This window comes from Suncus etruscus, chromosome 20, assembly GCF_024139225.1.
Source record: "Suncus etruscus isolate mSunEtr1 chromosome 20, mSunEtr1.pri.cur, whole genome shotgun sequence".
Taxonomy (NCBI): Eukaryota; Metazoa; Chordata; class Mammalia; order Eulipotyphla; family Soricidae; genus Suncus; species Suncus etruscus.
In genome coordinates this window covers 34,575,628-34,589,243 of record NC_064867.1, presented here as the reverse complement: position 1 = coordinate 34,589,243, position 13,616 = coordinate 34,575,628, and the positions used below count along the sequence as shown (strand labels likewise).

At 49.4% G+C, this 13,616-nt stretch overlaps 1 protein-coding gene and 1 non-coding gene across 2 annotated transcripts in view; one reads left to right on the top strand and one right to left on the bottom strand.

The window, feature by feature from the left end:
- The window catches only part of IRAK2 (interleukin 1 receptor associated kinase 2), a 46,016-nt gene extending 37,405 nt beyond the window's left edge, over window positions 1–8,611 (top strand). Inside the window, exons 8-13 of the mRNA XM_049766109.1 lie at window positions 463–572; window positions 2,137–2,332; window positions 2,476–2,538; window positions 5,617–5,820; window positions 7,282–7,519; window positions 8,446–8,611. Coding sequence (XP_049622066.1) covers window positions 463–572; window positions 2,137–2,332; window positions 2,476–2,538; window positions 5,617–5,820; window positions 7,282–7,519; window positions 8,446–8,552 — 918 coding nt within the window. The 3' untranslated portion in view covers window positions 8,553–8,611. The remainder of the gene's footprint in view (window positions 1–462; window positions 573–2,136; window positions 2,333–2,475; window positions 2,539–5,616; window positions 5,821–7,281; window positions 7,520–8,445) is intronic.
- On the bottom strand, window positions 3,921–4,027 carry LOC125998323 (U6 spliceosomal RNA). The gene has a single exon (XR_007491913.1). It is a non-coding gene; the product is annotated as a U6 spliceosomal RNA (small nuclear RNA).
- Window positions 8,612–13,616: the final 5,005 nt, after the last annotated feature.

The following is a 13,616-nucleotide window of genomic DNA, read 5'->3' as shown; positions in this document are numbered from 1 at the left end:
ATCCCCATGAGCCTCAGTATATGAGGCATAAGCTTGGGGGTTGCAGCTCCCCAGTTCCTCTCTTTGGGCCCCACCAGGAGGCTCACAGGCTCACAGTTTCTGTGGGCCAGACCCTGTGAATTCTCCCTGGAATCCTTTGGCCTCCCTGCATCCCAAACATCCGGGCACCTACACTGAGGGCAGAGCCTGAAACTGAGAGCCCAGAGCCTGACATGGTTGCTCAGAAGCCCCAGTTAGAGCTGCTCAGACCCACCTGCTATCCAAACAGGCAAGGTGCCCTGATGCAAAGACTATCTGCGTTGTGTGCAAGCAAGTATGTATCCATATGCATGTATATATATTTATATGCACCACCTGAACATGTGTCTCCCTGTTCCCGTGCATGTATGTACTTGTGTGTTTCTGGGGGACCCCCACTGTCTGGGCTTTCAGGGTCACAGCAGGGACCATTTTCTCTTTTAGGGCGGCTCAGACCCCCTGTCCTGGCCCCAGCGCACCCGTATCTGCACAGGCCTGTTCCGAGCCGTAGCCTATCTCCACAGCCTGGAGATCATCCACAGCAATATCAGGAGGTGAGTGAGGATGGTGTTGCTAGTTGCCTTGTGTCCTGCTGACTCCCCACTGTCCCTTTTCTCAGGGTCACCCCTGAAACTCAGATTCTCAACATTTAAACTGTCAGCCAGGACCGTCTCCCTAGCTACATGTTCACTTTTCTGAGCTGGGGTTTCTGCAACCACACGCCTCGGTATTTCACTTCCCTCCTAAACACGGGTCTGGACCCCCACCCCCCACCCCAACCTTGGCACAGCTGGGACTTTGAACAATTCACTTATGGCCTTCTAAGCACCCTCTCTCTGCAGGTTGAGTGTGTACCCCAGTATCTCAGCACCCCGCTCTTCCCCAAAGAGCAAGCAATCCCTGTCTGAGGGCCAGCATGCTAGGGGGCAAAAAATCTGCTCAAACTGACCTTGGAGCCTGAGAACCTCCCCGATGGCGGCCCAGGGTTCTCCTGCCCCACTCCATACATGAAGCCACCACAGCCAGGAAGGAAGTGGCAGGGGGAGTGTCTGCCTGGGCACTCTCAACCCCCTGGCCACACGGAAGCCTGAGCCAGCCCATGACCTGGTGATCTGTTTCCAGGGGTCTTAGTCTGCACGGTCCTCGTCAGCATTTAGTCATCTGTGACATCTCTGCCGTGCCATGGCCATGTCTGACTGCCACTGTCAGTGGGCTCCTTGTTCTCTTTCTGGGCCACTATGAATGCAGCTCTGCTAGGAATTGAACCCTGAGCCTTGCATATCTATGTATATGTGCTACTCTGAACTTTCTCCCTGGCCCTGTGGTTTAGTTTTGTGTGTGTGTGCGTGTGGTCTAGTTTTATTTTATTATTTTCATTCTAGGGCCACACCCCAGAATTCTCAGGTGGTATTCCTGACTGTATGTTCCAGGAATCACTTCTGTTGGTGCTGAGGTTGGAACTGGGTGGACCACATATAAAGCCAGCAGCAACTTAGCCTCTGAACAATCTTGCAACCCCCTTTTTGTTTTGTTTTGTTTTGTTTTGTTTTGGGCCACACCCGGCAGTGCTCAGGGCTGTCTGCTCAGAAATAGCTCCTGGCAGGCACAGGGGACCATATGGAACACCGGGATTCAAACCAACCACCTTTGGTCCTGGATCGGCTGCTTGCAAGGCAAACGCCGCTGTGCTATCTCTCCAGGCCCGCAACCCCCTTTTTAAAACCCTTCTTGGAGTTGGTTCAGTACTGACTACTTCTCCTTCTCTAGCTTGGGGTTGTCCCCCTCTGACTGCATACTGAGAATTCCCCTCCATGGGCAAGAGCACCGAACCCACATGCTTTTCTGCTGCTCCTATTAGTTTTGGAGCCAGCAGTGATTGAAATTTGAATTCAGGTCAGCCAGCCCAGCAGGCTGCAGTGGGGATAGCAGGGCTGAACTGGGCCTTCAGAACTAGCATGGTCAGTTGCTGCTGGACAGGACAGTATTGTGTGGTGGCCACACAGGCCTCTGTGGGGGTGCAGGACTGCCCTGAGCCCCACACTCTCCCAGCACATAGGCCTTGCTGCTGGCATGTGTCTGGGGCACATTCTCCACGCTCATCCACTCTGCACTCCGCAGCTCCAACGTCCTGCTCGATGGAGCCCTGACACCTAAGTTGGCACACCCGACATCACAGCTGTGTCCCGTCCACAAGAAGTCCAGCTACACCCTGGTGAAGACCCGCCTTTTCCAGGCCTCGGCCGCCTACCTGCCTGAGGACTCCATCCGGGTGGGACTGCCCACCAAACGCGTGGACATCTTCAGCTGTGGCATCGTAAGCATGTCCTGCCTGGCTTTTGAGCATGTGTCCGAGGTGGGCCTGGAGCATGCTTCAGTGTCCCTCTGGGCCACAGTCTTCTGCCTAAGCTCAGGCGCAAGCTTCTGAGCTGCACTGATGACGCTCTGCTGTCCCTCCAGGTGCTGGCCGAGATCCTCACTGGCATGCCGGCGATGGATGACACCCGGAGCCCCGTGTTTCTGGTGAGTAGCCCATACTCTGCTGGGAGGAGCCAGACATTACTATGTGCCCATTCCATGGAGGCCAGGCTCTGAGCTACATGTAGGCAGCTGGAGTGTTCACCCTACACCCCCTTTCTGGTGCTGCTTCAATAGGATTTGTATTGACTGGTAGTTCATTTGAGTCCTTCTTTGTTTTGGGGCCACACCCAGATGTGCTCAGGGCTCTGAGCTCCAGGATCACTTCTGGTGGTTGTGGGGGGACCCCCGTGATGTTCTGGGAATTGAACCTGGGTCAGCTGGGTTTCACTATTGCTCTGACCCTTCCAGGTAGTTGTCTCCTTGCTGCATCACTATGATTCACTATGTCCCATCCCTTGAAGAGTCTCCAACTGCATGTCTCCAACTGCAGTTTTCCCCTTCCCTGACATGGTTGTGATGTCTGAAGTCGCCTACTTGACTGCCATTTCTGCAGTCCCCATGAGCATGCCCAGTGAGAATTCCTAACTCTGCACTCAGGAATTACTCCTGGCATGGCTCTGTTGACTATATGGGGAATTGGGGTTCAAATTTGAGTCAGCTATGTAAAAGGCAGGGATCCTACTTTTTTCGGGGGTGTTTGGTCCACACCCAGTGGCGCATGGGTTATTCCTGGCTCCATGCTCAGAAATTACTCCTGGCAAGCTCCGGGGACCATATGGGATGCCAGGGATCGAATCTGGGTCATCCGCATGCAAGGCAAATGCCCTATCCACTGTGCTATCACTCTGGTCCCTGGGATCTCACATTTTGAAGCATCCACTCAAGCCCTAAAATGATACAACTGGACCATTTCCCAAGCCTTAACATTTCACATACTCATATAACAGTAGATTATTGTATATGTCAATAAATATATTTGATATAGTCTTACAGCAATATATTTAATCTGTAAGTATTTCACATATTTATAGATATAAACATGCCACGTTCCAGGAAATGTATTAAATAATTGATTATAAATAGACTCGATATTTATATAGAAATATGTTATTACTTATATAGTATATTTTCTGTATCATATAGTGTATTTGTGTATGTGGTGATGGGTATCAAACTTATGACCTCATGCTTGCAAGGCATGAGCTTTACCATTGAGCTCCAGCCAAGCCTAGTGGAATCATTCAGATTCATGATGTCTCTCTTGTTCATTTGTTTTTGGATCACATTCAGCAAAGCTCAGGAGCAACTCCTCCTGGCTTGGTGCTCAGGTTACCTGACATGTCAGGGATCAAAGTCAGGTTCCCACAAACAAAGCATATTTTAGGTTATGTTATGAAACAGTATACAAATACTAGAATTAAATGTTTTATTATAACATCATGATTTACCAAGTTGTTAATACTACAGTTATTCAGGCATTTTTTTTAAATATGGAACGCTTCACGAATTTACGTGTCATCCTTGCACAGGGGCCATGCTAATCTTCTCTGCATCGTTCCAATTTTAGTATATGTGCTGCCAAAGTGAGCACATTTTTTTTTTTTTTTTTTTGGTTTTTGGGCCACACTCGGTGGTGCTCAGGGGTTACTTCTGGCTCTGTGCTCAGAAACCGCTCCTGGCAGGCTCGGGGGGACCATATGAGATGCCGGGATTCGAATCACCATCCTTCTGCGTGCAAGGCAAATGTCCTACCTCCATGCTCTCTCTCCAGCCCCAAGAGCTTAATAGATTTCTATGGAACTTTCCCCTTACATTTACTGTGATGCTACTGGCTGACTACTTTAAAGTTTTGAAGTACTGTGTGGCCGCAAGAAGCCACGTGATCTAAGATCTATAGATCTGAAATGGATTTGGTGGTTTGGTAGTGTGATAAGGTTCAGTTGTGGAGCTGGGCCCTTTCTTTTTGGAGGGTGTCTGTGTGGTGCTTATCTACTGTGGCTTTAAGCAGAAAGGGAATCTGTCCTGCCCCTTTTCTGAGAAGGCCCCAGTTTTCAGCCTGAACCAGGCTATATGGAGTCAGTGGTCATAATTTCTTTTTTCAATTTATTTATGGATTTGTTTATTTATTTATTTTGGTTTTTGGTCACACCCGGCAGCGCTCTGGGGTTTCTCCTGTCTCTGCACTCATAAATTGCTCCGGGCAGGTTCGGGGGACCATATGGGATGCTGGGATTCAAACCACCGTCCATCCTGGATTGGCTGTGTGCAAGGCAAACGTCCTACTGCTGTGCTATCTCTCCAGCCCCTTTCAAATTATTTATTTTTTGGCCCATACTCAGCAGTGCTCAGGAATCACTCCTAGTGGGACTCAGGGAACCATATGGGATGCTGAGGATCAAACCTGGATTGGCTGCATGCAAGGCAAACACCCTCCTTGCTGTACTCTCTCTCCAGACCCCAGATTCAAATACAATTTCAATTTATGTTATGCACAATTTATAGTGCACATGGTAATATCCTCTTAGGCACATGGTCAGAGTTCATCACAATGTACAGCTGGAGCCATAATATAGTAGGCAGGGCATGTACCTTGTGCCTACCGACTTGGGATTGATATCCTGTACACCATACAGTCTCTTTCCAACCCCTGAACACTGCTGGTATGACCTAAGAACAAATAAACCAGGGTTACTCCTGGCTATGTGCTCAGAAATCGCTCCTGGCTTGGGGACCATATGGGATACCAGGGGATCGAACTTCGGTCCATCCTAGGCTCATTCGCGCAAGGCAGACTCCTTACCACTTACACCACCGCTCAGACCCCAAACCAGCAATCTTTCCTGGTGAAATGTTGCTTTTCTGGCATGTGGAATGCAGTGCTCTGCTCATGCCACCCACACAGACTATGTGGACAGGTCTTGCTGCTCACTCTGCTTTCTGCAAGTAGCAGCCTCCAGTGCTCAGTCTGTCCTTCATGCCCATGTATGTTCTTGCCAGAGCAGTGAGGCAGAGAGGTACCTGGGGGGGCTCAGGCTTCTCCAGCTGGGGTCTACTTCCTGGTTCCAGGGCCCTTACCCAGCTGTCAGGCTGGCTTTGTGCAGTCTACATTGCTCTGATTCTGTTCAGGAGAGGCTCCCCTGTACATGCAGCTCACCCACTGTCCCCACTCTTCTCCCGCAGAAAGACTTGCTCCTAAGTGACATTCCCAGCAGCAGCAGCGCTTCTCAGTGCTCCCGGAAGTTGGATGCAGAGAAGGCTCTGGCCCAGGATATATGTCTGCAGCACTTGGATGGCAAGGCTGGTCGGTTGCCCCAGGACTGTGCGCTGGCCCTGGCGTTGGCTGCCTGCCTCTGCGTGCGGAGGAAGAAGCCCAGCTTGACAGAGGTGAGCCCAGGCCTCAGCCCCAAGCCCCCTGCAGCCCAGGGGTGGGCTGGGTGCTGACAGAGGCTGTTTATCCTGGATGTGACTTTGTAAGGACAGGGAAGGAAGTAGGAGGGCTGTCAGCAGCCTAAGCAGAGGACTGTGGGGACCAATTGGCTGTGAATGACTGTCTTCTCTGGCTAGGGTTTGGGTCTCCTTGCCAATCTGGGAAGGTGAGGGGGGTGGGAGGGTTGTTCTTTTTTTGGTGGGGGGCCACATCTGGTAACACTCAGGGTTTACTTTTGGCTCTGCACTCAAATTGCTCCTGGCAGGTTCAGGAGATCATATGGGATGCCAGAAATCGAACCCAGGTTCGTCCTAGGTCCCCAGCATGAAAGACAAACCACTGTGCTATCTCTCTGGCCCCCTACGGTAGAGGCAGTTTCCATGGTGACAAGTATCAGTGTGGGGTGGAAATCTTGTCCTATACTGAGCATTGTCTGTTACTGCTGTCCTGTTCTCTAGCAGAGTGATTTCTGCTTGCCCAACATCAGGGCTTCTGGAGTCTATCTTAGGGTTCTCTGGTGCTGTTGCCAGCCCCCAGGACTCCACCCCCCATCCCCACTAGAATTTCTCAGTAATAAAAAGTTTTGGGGGATTGTATTTTGGATAACAACCAGTTATGCTCAAGAATTTTTCCCAGTATAGATCGGGGGACCCTCTGGGATGCCTGAGATTGGACTCCAGTTGGCTGCATGCAAGGCAGGCGCCTGCCGCCTATGCTTTCTCTTTGCCCTGCCATCTCTCGTACTTGGTGTTTTGTGTGATGGGGAGCCTCATAAAGACCTGGCTGGGGCTGGAGCAAGAGTATAGCAGGTAGGGTACTTGCCTTCCATGAGGTTGACCTGGATAACAGAATCCCACATGGTCTTCCGAGCTATACCAGGAGATCCCTGAGTGCAGAGCCAGGAATAAGACCTGAGCATGGACATGTTTGGCTCACAAACAAACCCACAAACAAAATGTCAAGGAATGGGTGAATAAATGAGTAGTGAGTAAGTAATGAGTCAGAGAGTGAATGAGTGAACGAGTAAGTGAGGTCCTGGCTCTTTTAACCACTTCTCACGTCCATGTTATCCATTTTCTCCTACTACTTTCATTCACCTTCTGTTTTAAATGTATTAGGGGCCACCCCCAAGTATGCTCAAGGCCCCAGTGGTGGTGGGGGTCAAAGCTGGGGCCCATTTCACCACCAGCTCTGACTACCAACGGGTTTTCTGTAATGGAGGGGAGCCTAGTACTGTCCCTCACACAAGATAGGGGACTGTCCCCCGCTGGCTCTGGAGGAAAATCCCAGGAAGGTTCTTGTAAGCTCGCATGGCCATGTGCCCAAATCTGGGTCAGTCTGTGGTCAGAGGAAGGAACTGGGGAGAGATGACACGGCTGGAGCAGTGGCAGCCAACGTGATGGCTTCTCCTTCCCCAGGCGTGTGACGCTGTAGTGGCTGTGGAAGAGCAGCTCCAAGGGCTGGAGGCATCTGCCCCATGGTCTGGGCTCTCTCAGGGTACCAGCACTACCTCCAACACCCCAGAGGAAACAGATGATGTGGAAGTGTCCTGCGTGGATGCTGCCTCCACCTGGCCAGTCCCCTCGGCCAGGGCACCCCCCACAGAAGGGAGGCTGCAGGCCTCTGGGGTAGCAGAGGCAGACTCCTCCTCTGAAGGTAAGTAAGCTGTGGGGTCACCTCTTGCACCCTTCCTCAGCCTCTCATCTCCTGCTCCTGGGTTTTTATGAATCAGCTGCTCACTTGTTACCCCACCAAAAGAGAGCAACAGGGACCAGAGCAGTGGCACAAGCAGTAGGGCATTTGCCTTGCACGTACTAATCTAGGATGACAGTGGTTCGATCCCATGGCATCCCATATGTTCCCTCAAGCCAGGAGCGATTTCTGAGCGCATAGCCAGGAGTAACCACTGAGCGTCACCGGGTGTGGCCCAAAAACCAAAAAAAAAAAGGAGAGCAACAGTAGTAGTCTGTTGCTAGTGTCCCAGGTCCCGTCCATAGTTCTTCCCACTGACCTAAATGCCACTCAGCTTCACTTGGCCCTCCTCCTCTCCACTGGAGCACCATTTCTTCAGCTCCAGTTCTGCCCCTCTCTTCTTTAGGGAGCCAGTGAGGTTCCCTGGTACTTGGTTTCCTCTTAAAACAAATGGTGCAAAAAACAAAACAAAAAAACAACCAAAACCAAAAACAGTGCATTCATTAGGTGACTATGGGTGGCCCAAGTGCTGGCTCCTTCCCCACTCTAGGGCTAAGGTTGAGCAGATGGAGTTAGCTGCCTTCCATGCAGCTTGATTTAGCTCCAATTCAGCCTGCCTTTCTCAGGATTAAGCTAACAGCACAGCGGTAGGGCGTATGCCTTGCATGCGCCTAAAGGGAGGGACCCGGGAGATCCCAACATCTCATGTGGTCCTCCAGCCTCCCTGGGGCGATTTCTGAGTGCAGAAAATAGGAGTGACCCCTGAGCACTGCTGGGTGTAGCCCCCAAACCAATCAATCAATAAAGTTAAAAAAAATGATAACAGGAACTGTTTTCAAATGCCTTTTGTTCAAACGTCTACTTTGCTTCTTTGAATACTTTCCTCACAGCAACTTCATGGAAAATCGAGATCAATGCAGCCAAACGGAAGCTGATGGAGGACTTTCTGCTATACAAGGAGGGGCAGTTGGACAGCGGAGAGCTGTTTGGTTCTTGAGGACAGACACTGCAGAGTACCCCACTCCTCTAGGGGCCAGAACAGTGGCCATTGCAGGATCAAGGGCCCAGGCAGAGCCATATTTTCTTCCAGGAGCACTGCACCCCCTTTCCAGGAGGACAAGAAACCTAAGTTCGCTTTGTTGACTCACTGAGAGCAGGGGTCTCAGTTATGGGGGCACAGCGACCCCTGGGGCACTCCTTTCTGGGCTTGGTCAAGTCAGCAGCCTAGGACGATGAACCACCTCGTCTGTGGGCCTGTAACACCACCAAGTCACCCCCTTTCCTCACCTTCATTCCTGCTTGGACCTGCAGCAACACTGCTCAGACCTCCCATAAATTATGTGAAGGGGTGGCGGAACGTTGGCGCAAGCAGTAGGGTGTTTGCCTCACACGCTTCTAACCTAGGATGGACCACGTTTCCCGGTGTTCCATATGCCCCCCCCCAAGCCAGGAGCAATTTCTGAACGCATAGCCAGGAGTAACCCCTGAGTATCGGGGTGTGGCCCCCAAAAACAAAAACAAAAATTATATGAACAGAATTGAAGCTTCCCCAGAGGTCTCAGTTCATCTGACTGTTCTGCCAGCTGGCACTGGACACTATAGGGTCCCCCCACTTTCTCTAGTGGACATAAGAACTATGGGTATCCATGGACTCCCCTCTACACCCCTACCTGGTCACCCACCAACATTACTACTATAAGCTTTCATCAGACAACGTGGATTATTTATTTCTGGATGGAGAAGCAGGAGACCTAGGTTCATGTCTGCTGCCACTGCTGACCAAGTCAGTAACTGCACTTCTGGAGCCCCCATGTCCTGGACAGGGCTGCCTGCCCCTTCGCTCTTTCGGGGTTGTGGGAAGCAAGAGTGACATGCAGTGGCTGCAGAAGGACCTCAGAAAGCCCTGTCCAGTAAAGAGACGGGCAGCGTCTCTGGTCTCCGTATGCCTCGTATTCGTGCACTGGATGAGTTTCTGGAAGATTCTCCAGTGGATTTGTGCTTGGCACTAGTGCTGTCCTCAAGCTTCCTCTGTTAGATAACCTTCCTACACTGATACTTCTCTGTTTTATAAAACAAAATAGTCTAGCCTAACAGTTTTTTGGTGACTGGTTTTATGTGTATGTATTTTGTTCGGAGAAGGTGCCTAGGACCTATATCTGGGACAGGGGACCTCTGGAGGAGGTTAAGGACTTGGGTCTGCACTGGAAAATCAGCTTACTAAAGGCCAGAGTAATTGTACAGTTGGTAGAGTTCTTGCCTTGCACGCAGTCAATCCAGGTTTGACCCCTAGCACCACAGTCAGCACCTCTCCCCAAGCCACCTGGAGTGATCCTTGAGCACAGAGCCAGGAGTAACCCCCGAGCGTCACTGGGTGTGGCCCCCAAACAAAAAAACAAAAACAAAAGTTGTGTGGCCCCTCTGTTCCTTCTTTCTTAAAGTGGGTGATATTACCTGGGGGCTATAGGACTGAGAAGGGATGGTAGCCTTGGATACAATAAAGGGGTGCTTTGTTTACTTCAAGAACGTAACTTTCCAGGGGTTAGAAAAGAGTACAGGGGGTAGGATACTTGCCTTGCATGTGGCCTGCCGGTGTTTGATCCCTGGCATCCCTTATGGTCCCTTGAGAACTGCCAAGAGAGATTCCTGAGTGCAGAGCTAGGAGTAATCCCTTAGCTGCACCAGGTGTGGCCCAGACACCAAAGTCAAAACAAAACAAAACTAAAAGATAGAATTCCAAAAGGACAATGATTAATTTTTTTTAAAAGAAGGGCTGGTTAAGCCATAAAAAAGTTGGGTATCTATCTGACCTACAGAGAGATTAAGAAAGACCTGTTGCGGGGACAGTGGTGTAGCTGTCCCCACTTCAGATCCGGACATTCATCAACCCACACTGACCTCATCATTTCATTTATTGGTCAAGAAACTGGTTCAGAGAAACCAGAAGACTGTCCCCCAAGAAAGTGGCAGAGTTGGAATTAAAAGAAACTCAGAAGGGCCGGAGAGATAGCATGGAGGTAAAGCATTTGCCTTGCATGCAGAAGATGGTGGTTCGAATCCCGGTGTCCCATATGTTCCCCCGAGCCTGCCAGGAGTAATTTCTGAGCGTAGAGCCAGGAGTAACCCCTGAGCGCTGCTTTCAGAAAAAGAAAAGGAAAAGAAACTCAGGGGGAGGGGCTGGAGTGGTGGCGCAAGTGGTAGGGTGTTCGCTTTGCAAGCAGCTAACCTAGGACAGACCGAGGTTCGACAACCCCCCCACATCCCATATGGTTCCTTAGCCAGTGGTCAGGGGTGATTTTTGAGCACATAGCCAGGAGTAACCCCTGAGTGTCACAGGGGTGGCCCAAAAACCAAAAAATAAAAAAAAATAAAAAGGCTCAAACATAGACATATATTGCAACACATTATATACATATATAACAACACATTGCAACATATATTGTAAGACATTATGCCTATTGAAACGTGTAATAAGGGGTCTTTCCTTCCTGGGAGTCATCATGGGGATTGGTGGGTCTCCGCCATGCCAAAGGCCTTTTTTTTCCTTTCTTTCTTTTTTTTTAATTATCTTTATTTAAACATCGTGATTACAAATATAATTGTAGTTGTTTGATTACAGTCATGTAAAGAACACCCCCCTTCACCAGTGCAGGATTCCCACCACCAATTTCATTGAGAAACAATGATGCAAAGAGGACAAGGTAAAGTTACAGTGAAAGAACAACGCCCATAAACAGAGTTCTCAGAAGAAATCCCCTTGCTGATGCCTAAATATTGAACGTACAGTCAAAAAAACATTAAGAAAAATAAGGCAGAACCCATGTACAATTACTTTGTCCACAAGTCCCCAGATTGTAGGACATTATAACATTTCTTAGCAGTACACAAAGCAACGTAAAGCCATGAGATTTATGTGACTCCTTAACTTTGAAGGCATAGTATTTTTATATATTCATGCACATACATATTAGTTTAAGTTAACATCAAAAGTTTAAGAGGTTTTTTTTGGGGGGGTTATTCAAAAGGGCACAGTAAAAACAGTGTTAGAGTGGCAAATATTGTTTGATAGGCCCACCAAAATATGGGGGTCATATAAAGGAATAGCCTTGGTCTAAATACAAGGAGACCCTACCTCTGAAGTTTCCTGGCATAAGACCAACTCTAGGCTCCAGGCAAACTAGTTTATTCAATCCAAGTCATTGTCTGTAGTGCCAATACAGTTTTATTTTTCACGCGGTCCTATTGTTGGCATCAGATTTCTGTATTAAAGATCCTGGAATCTGCACATCCTACATTGACGTCAGGCTGGTGTGGAGTATCTTCTAGTTTCACCTCACAATTAAGGGGCAATACAGCAAGCCATGTCCAGTAAGGAGGTCATTGTTCTTGTTAAGTCTTTTCAGTGTTAAGGGAAGTCTCTTTTGAGTAGATCGATGTCAGAGCAGCTGTAGGGTCTTCCCTGGTAGAGGATTGCCTCCAGGTGATGTTATAGACAACCTTGGATGTTTTGTAGATATCTTCCCTAGATCAGGGATGAATGGAGAATGCCCATTCTTCTGAGGCCTGTGCCAGGTCATTGCCATGTCAATGTTCAGGGTGTAAAATCCCATTGCACTACAAGATTTGAGTGTTCCCATCTCTATTAGATAAGAACTTATTGGTATGTATAGTATTTTTCCGTTTTAGTGTGCCTAAGCAAACAATAAATAGAGCCACGTGGCGTTATCAGAGTATATAGGGGCATAAAAACACGTCCAACAATACCCATGACTTGGTTCAAACATTAGCATTAAACTGAGGGATTCTTTCACACCAAATTCCATATTGAGCAGTTCACAAAGAGAAGATAAAAAAGGGGGGGGGAAATCGTCACTGTATAAGAAAATATTCAGCAAAAGTTATAGCCGTCAAGGAAAACACCCATAAAATGTTGAAAAGACATACATGTCCTTTTTATGCCTTTTGGAATAGTTGGGTGGGTGTTAACTACAGGGAACCACTTTGGTCTGTGACTTAGGACTCTACAGTACTTAAGTTAGTGTAAATGAGGAGAAGATGATAGGGGTTAAGGAAGTTAAAGAGAAAAATGATCTTTTTGTAGGTGTGTACAAAAGGGCAGAGTACAAAATGAACATTCTGCATACATAATTCAATGATAGTGAGTACTATTAATGTATCTTGTGTGCACAGGGGTGCTAGCCCCCGCACGCGATTTTGAAAATATACACTGAAAAGAGATTACCAGTGAAGCTGGGAGGCCAGAAGTTCAGGGCCCCACCCACACCCTCCCTAAGGAGCTGAATGGATAATGGGGGAAAGCCTAGGGTATCTTCAAGCTCCGCCAAGGGACCCAACTCACCAGCTTGCCCAGGCATGTGGCCCGGGGAAGCCCTGGAGATCTGGAGCAAGGCGGCAGAGGGGTACTGGGGTTACCCAAGTCCTGCACCCCCCCCCCCCAGGCCTGGTTAAGAAGGCCTCCAGCGGACCCAGAGAAATAGCACAGCCAGCGGCGTTTGCCTTGCAAGCAGCCGATCCAGGACCAAAAAGGTGGTTGGTTCGAATCCCGGTGTCCCATATGGTCCCCCGTGCCTGCCAGGAGCTATTTCTGAGCAGACAGCCAGAAGTAACCCCTGAGCAACACTGGGTGTGGCCCAAAAACCAAAAAAAAAAAAAAAAAAAAGAAGGCCTCCAGCATGGCGGAGGCAAAGGCCTTTTTAACCAGACCTGGGAAGAGTGCTTGGGTCATCCCAGCACCTTTCCACCCCCTTCCCCCGGAGTTCCAGGGCTACCCCTGGGCCATATGCTCAGGGTGTTTGCCACCATGGGGAATGGTAGCACAAGAGGTGCTGCCTTCAGGAAGTTGCAGGCAACTTTCCTTCCTACCCCTGTCTATTCTGAAACCGGCCCTGCAAGGAATGTATAGACAATTTTTTGGATATCATAGGGTTTACTCTGTCATATTCAGAATGTCTATGTTGGGGCCGGGCGGTGGCGCTAGAGGTAAGGTGCCTGCCTTGCCTGCGCTAGCCTTGGACGGACCGCAGTTCGATCCCCCGGCGTCCCA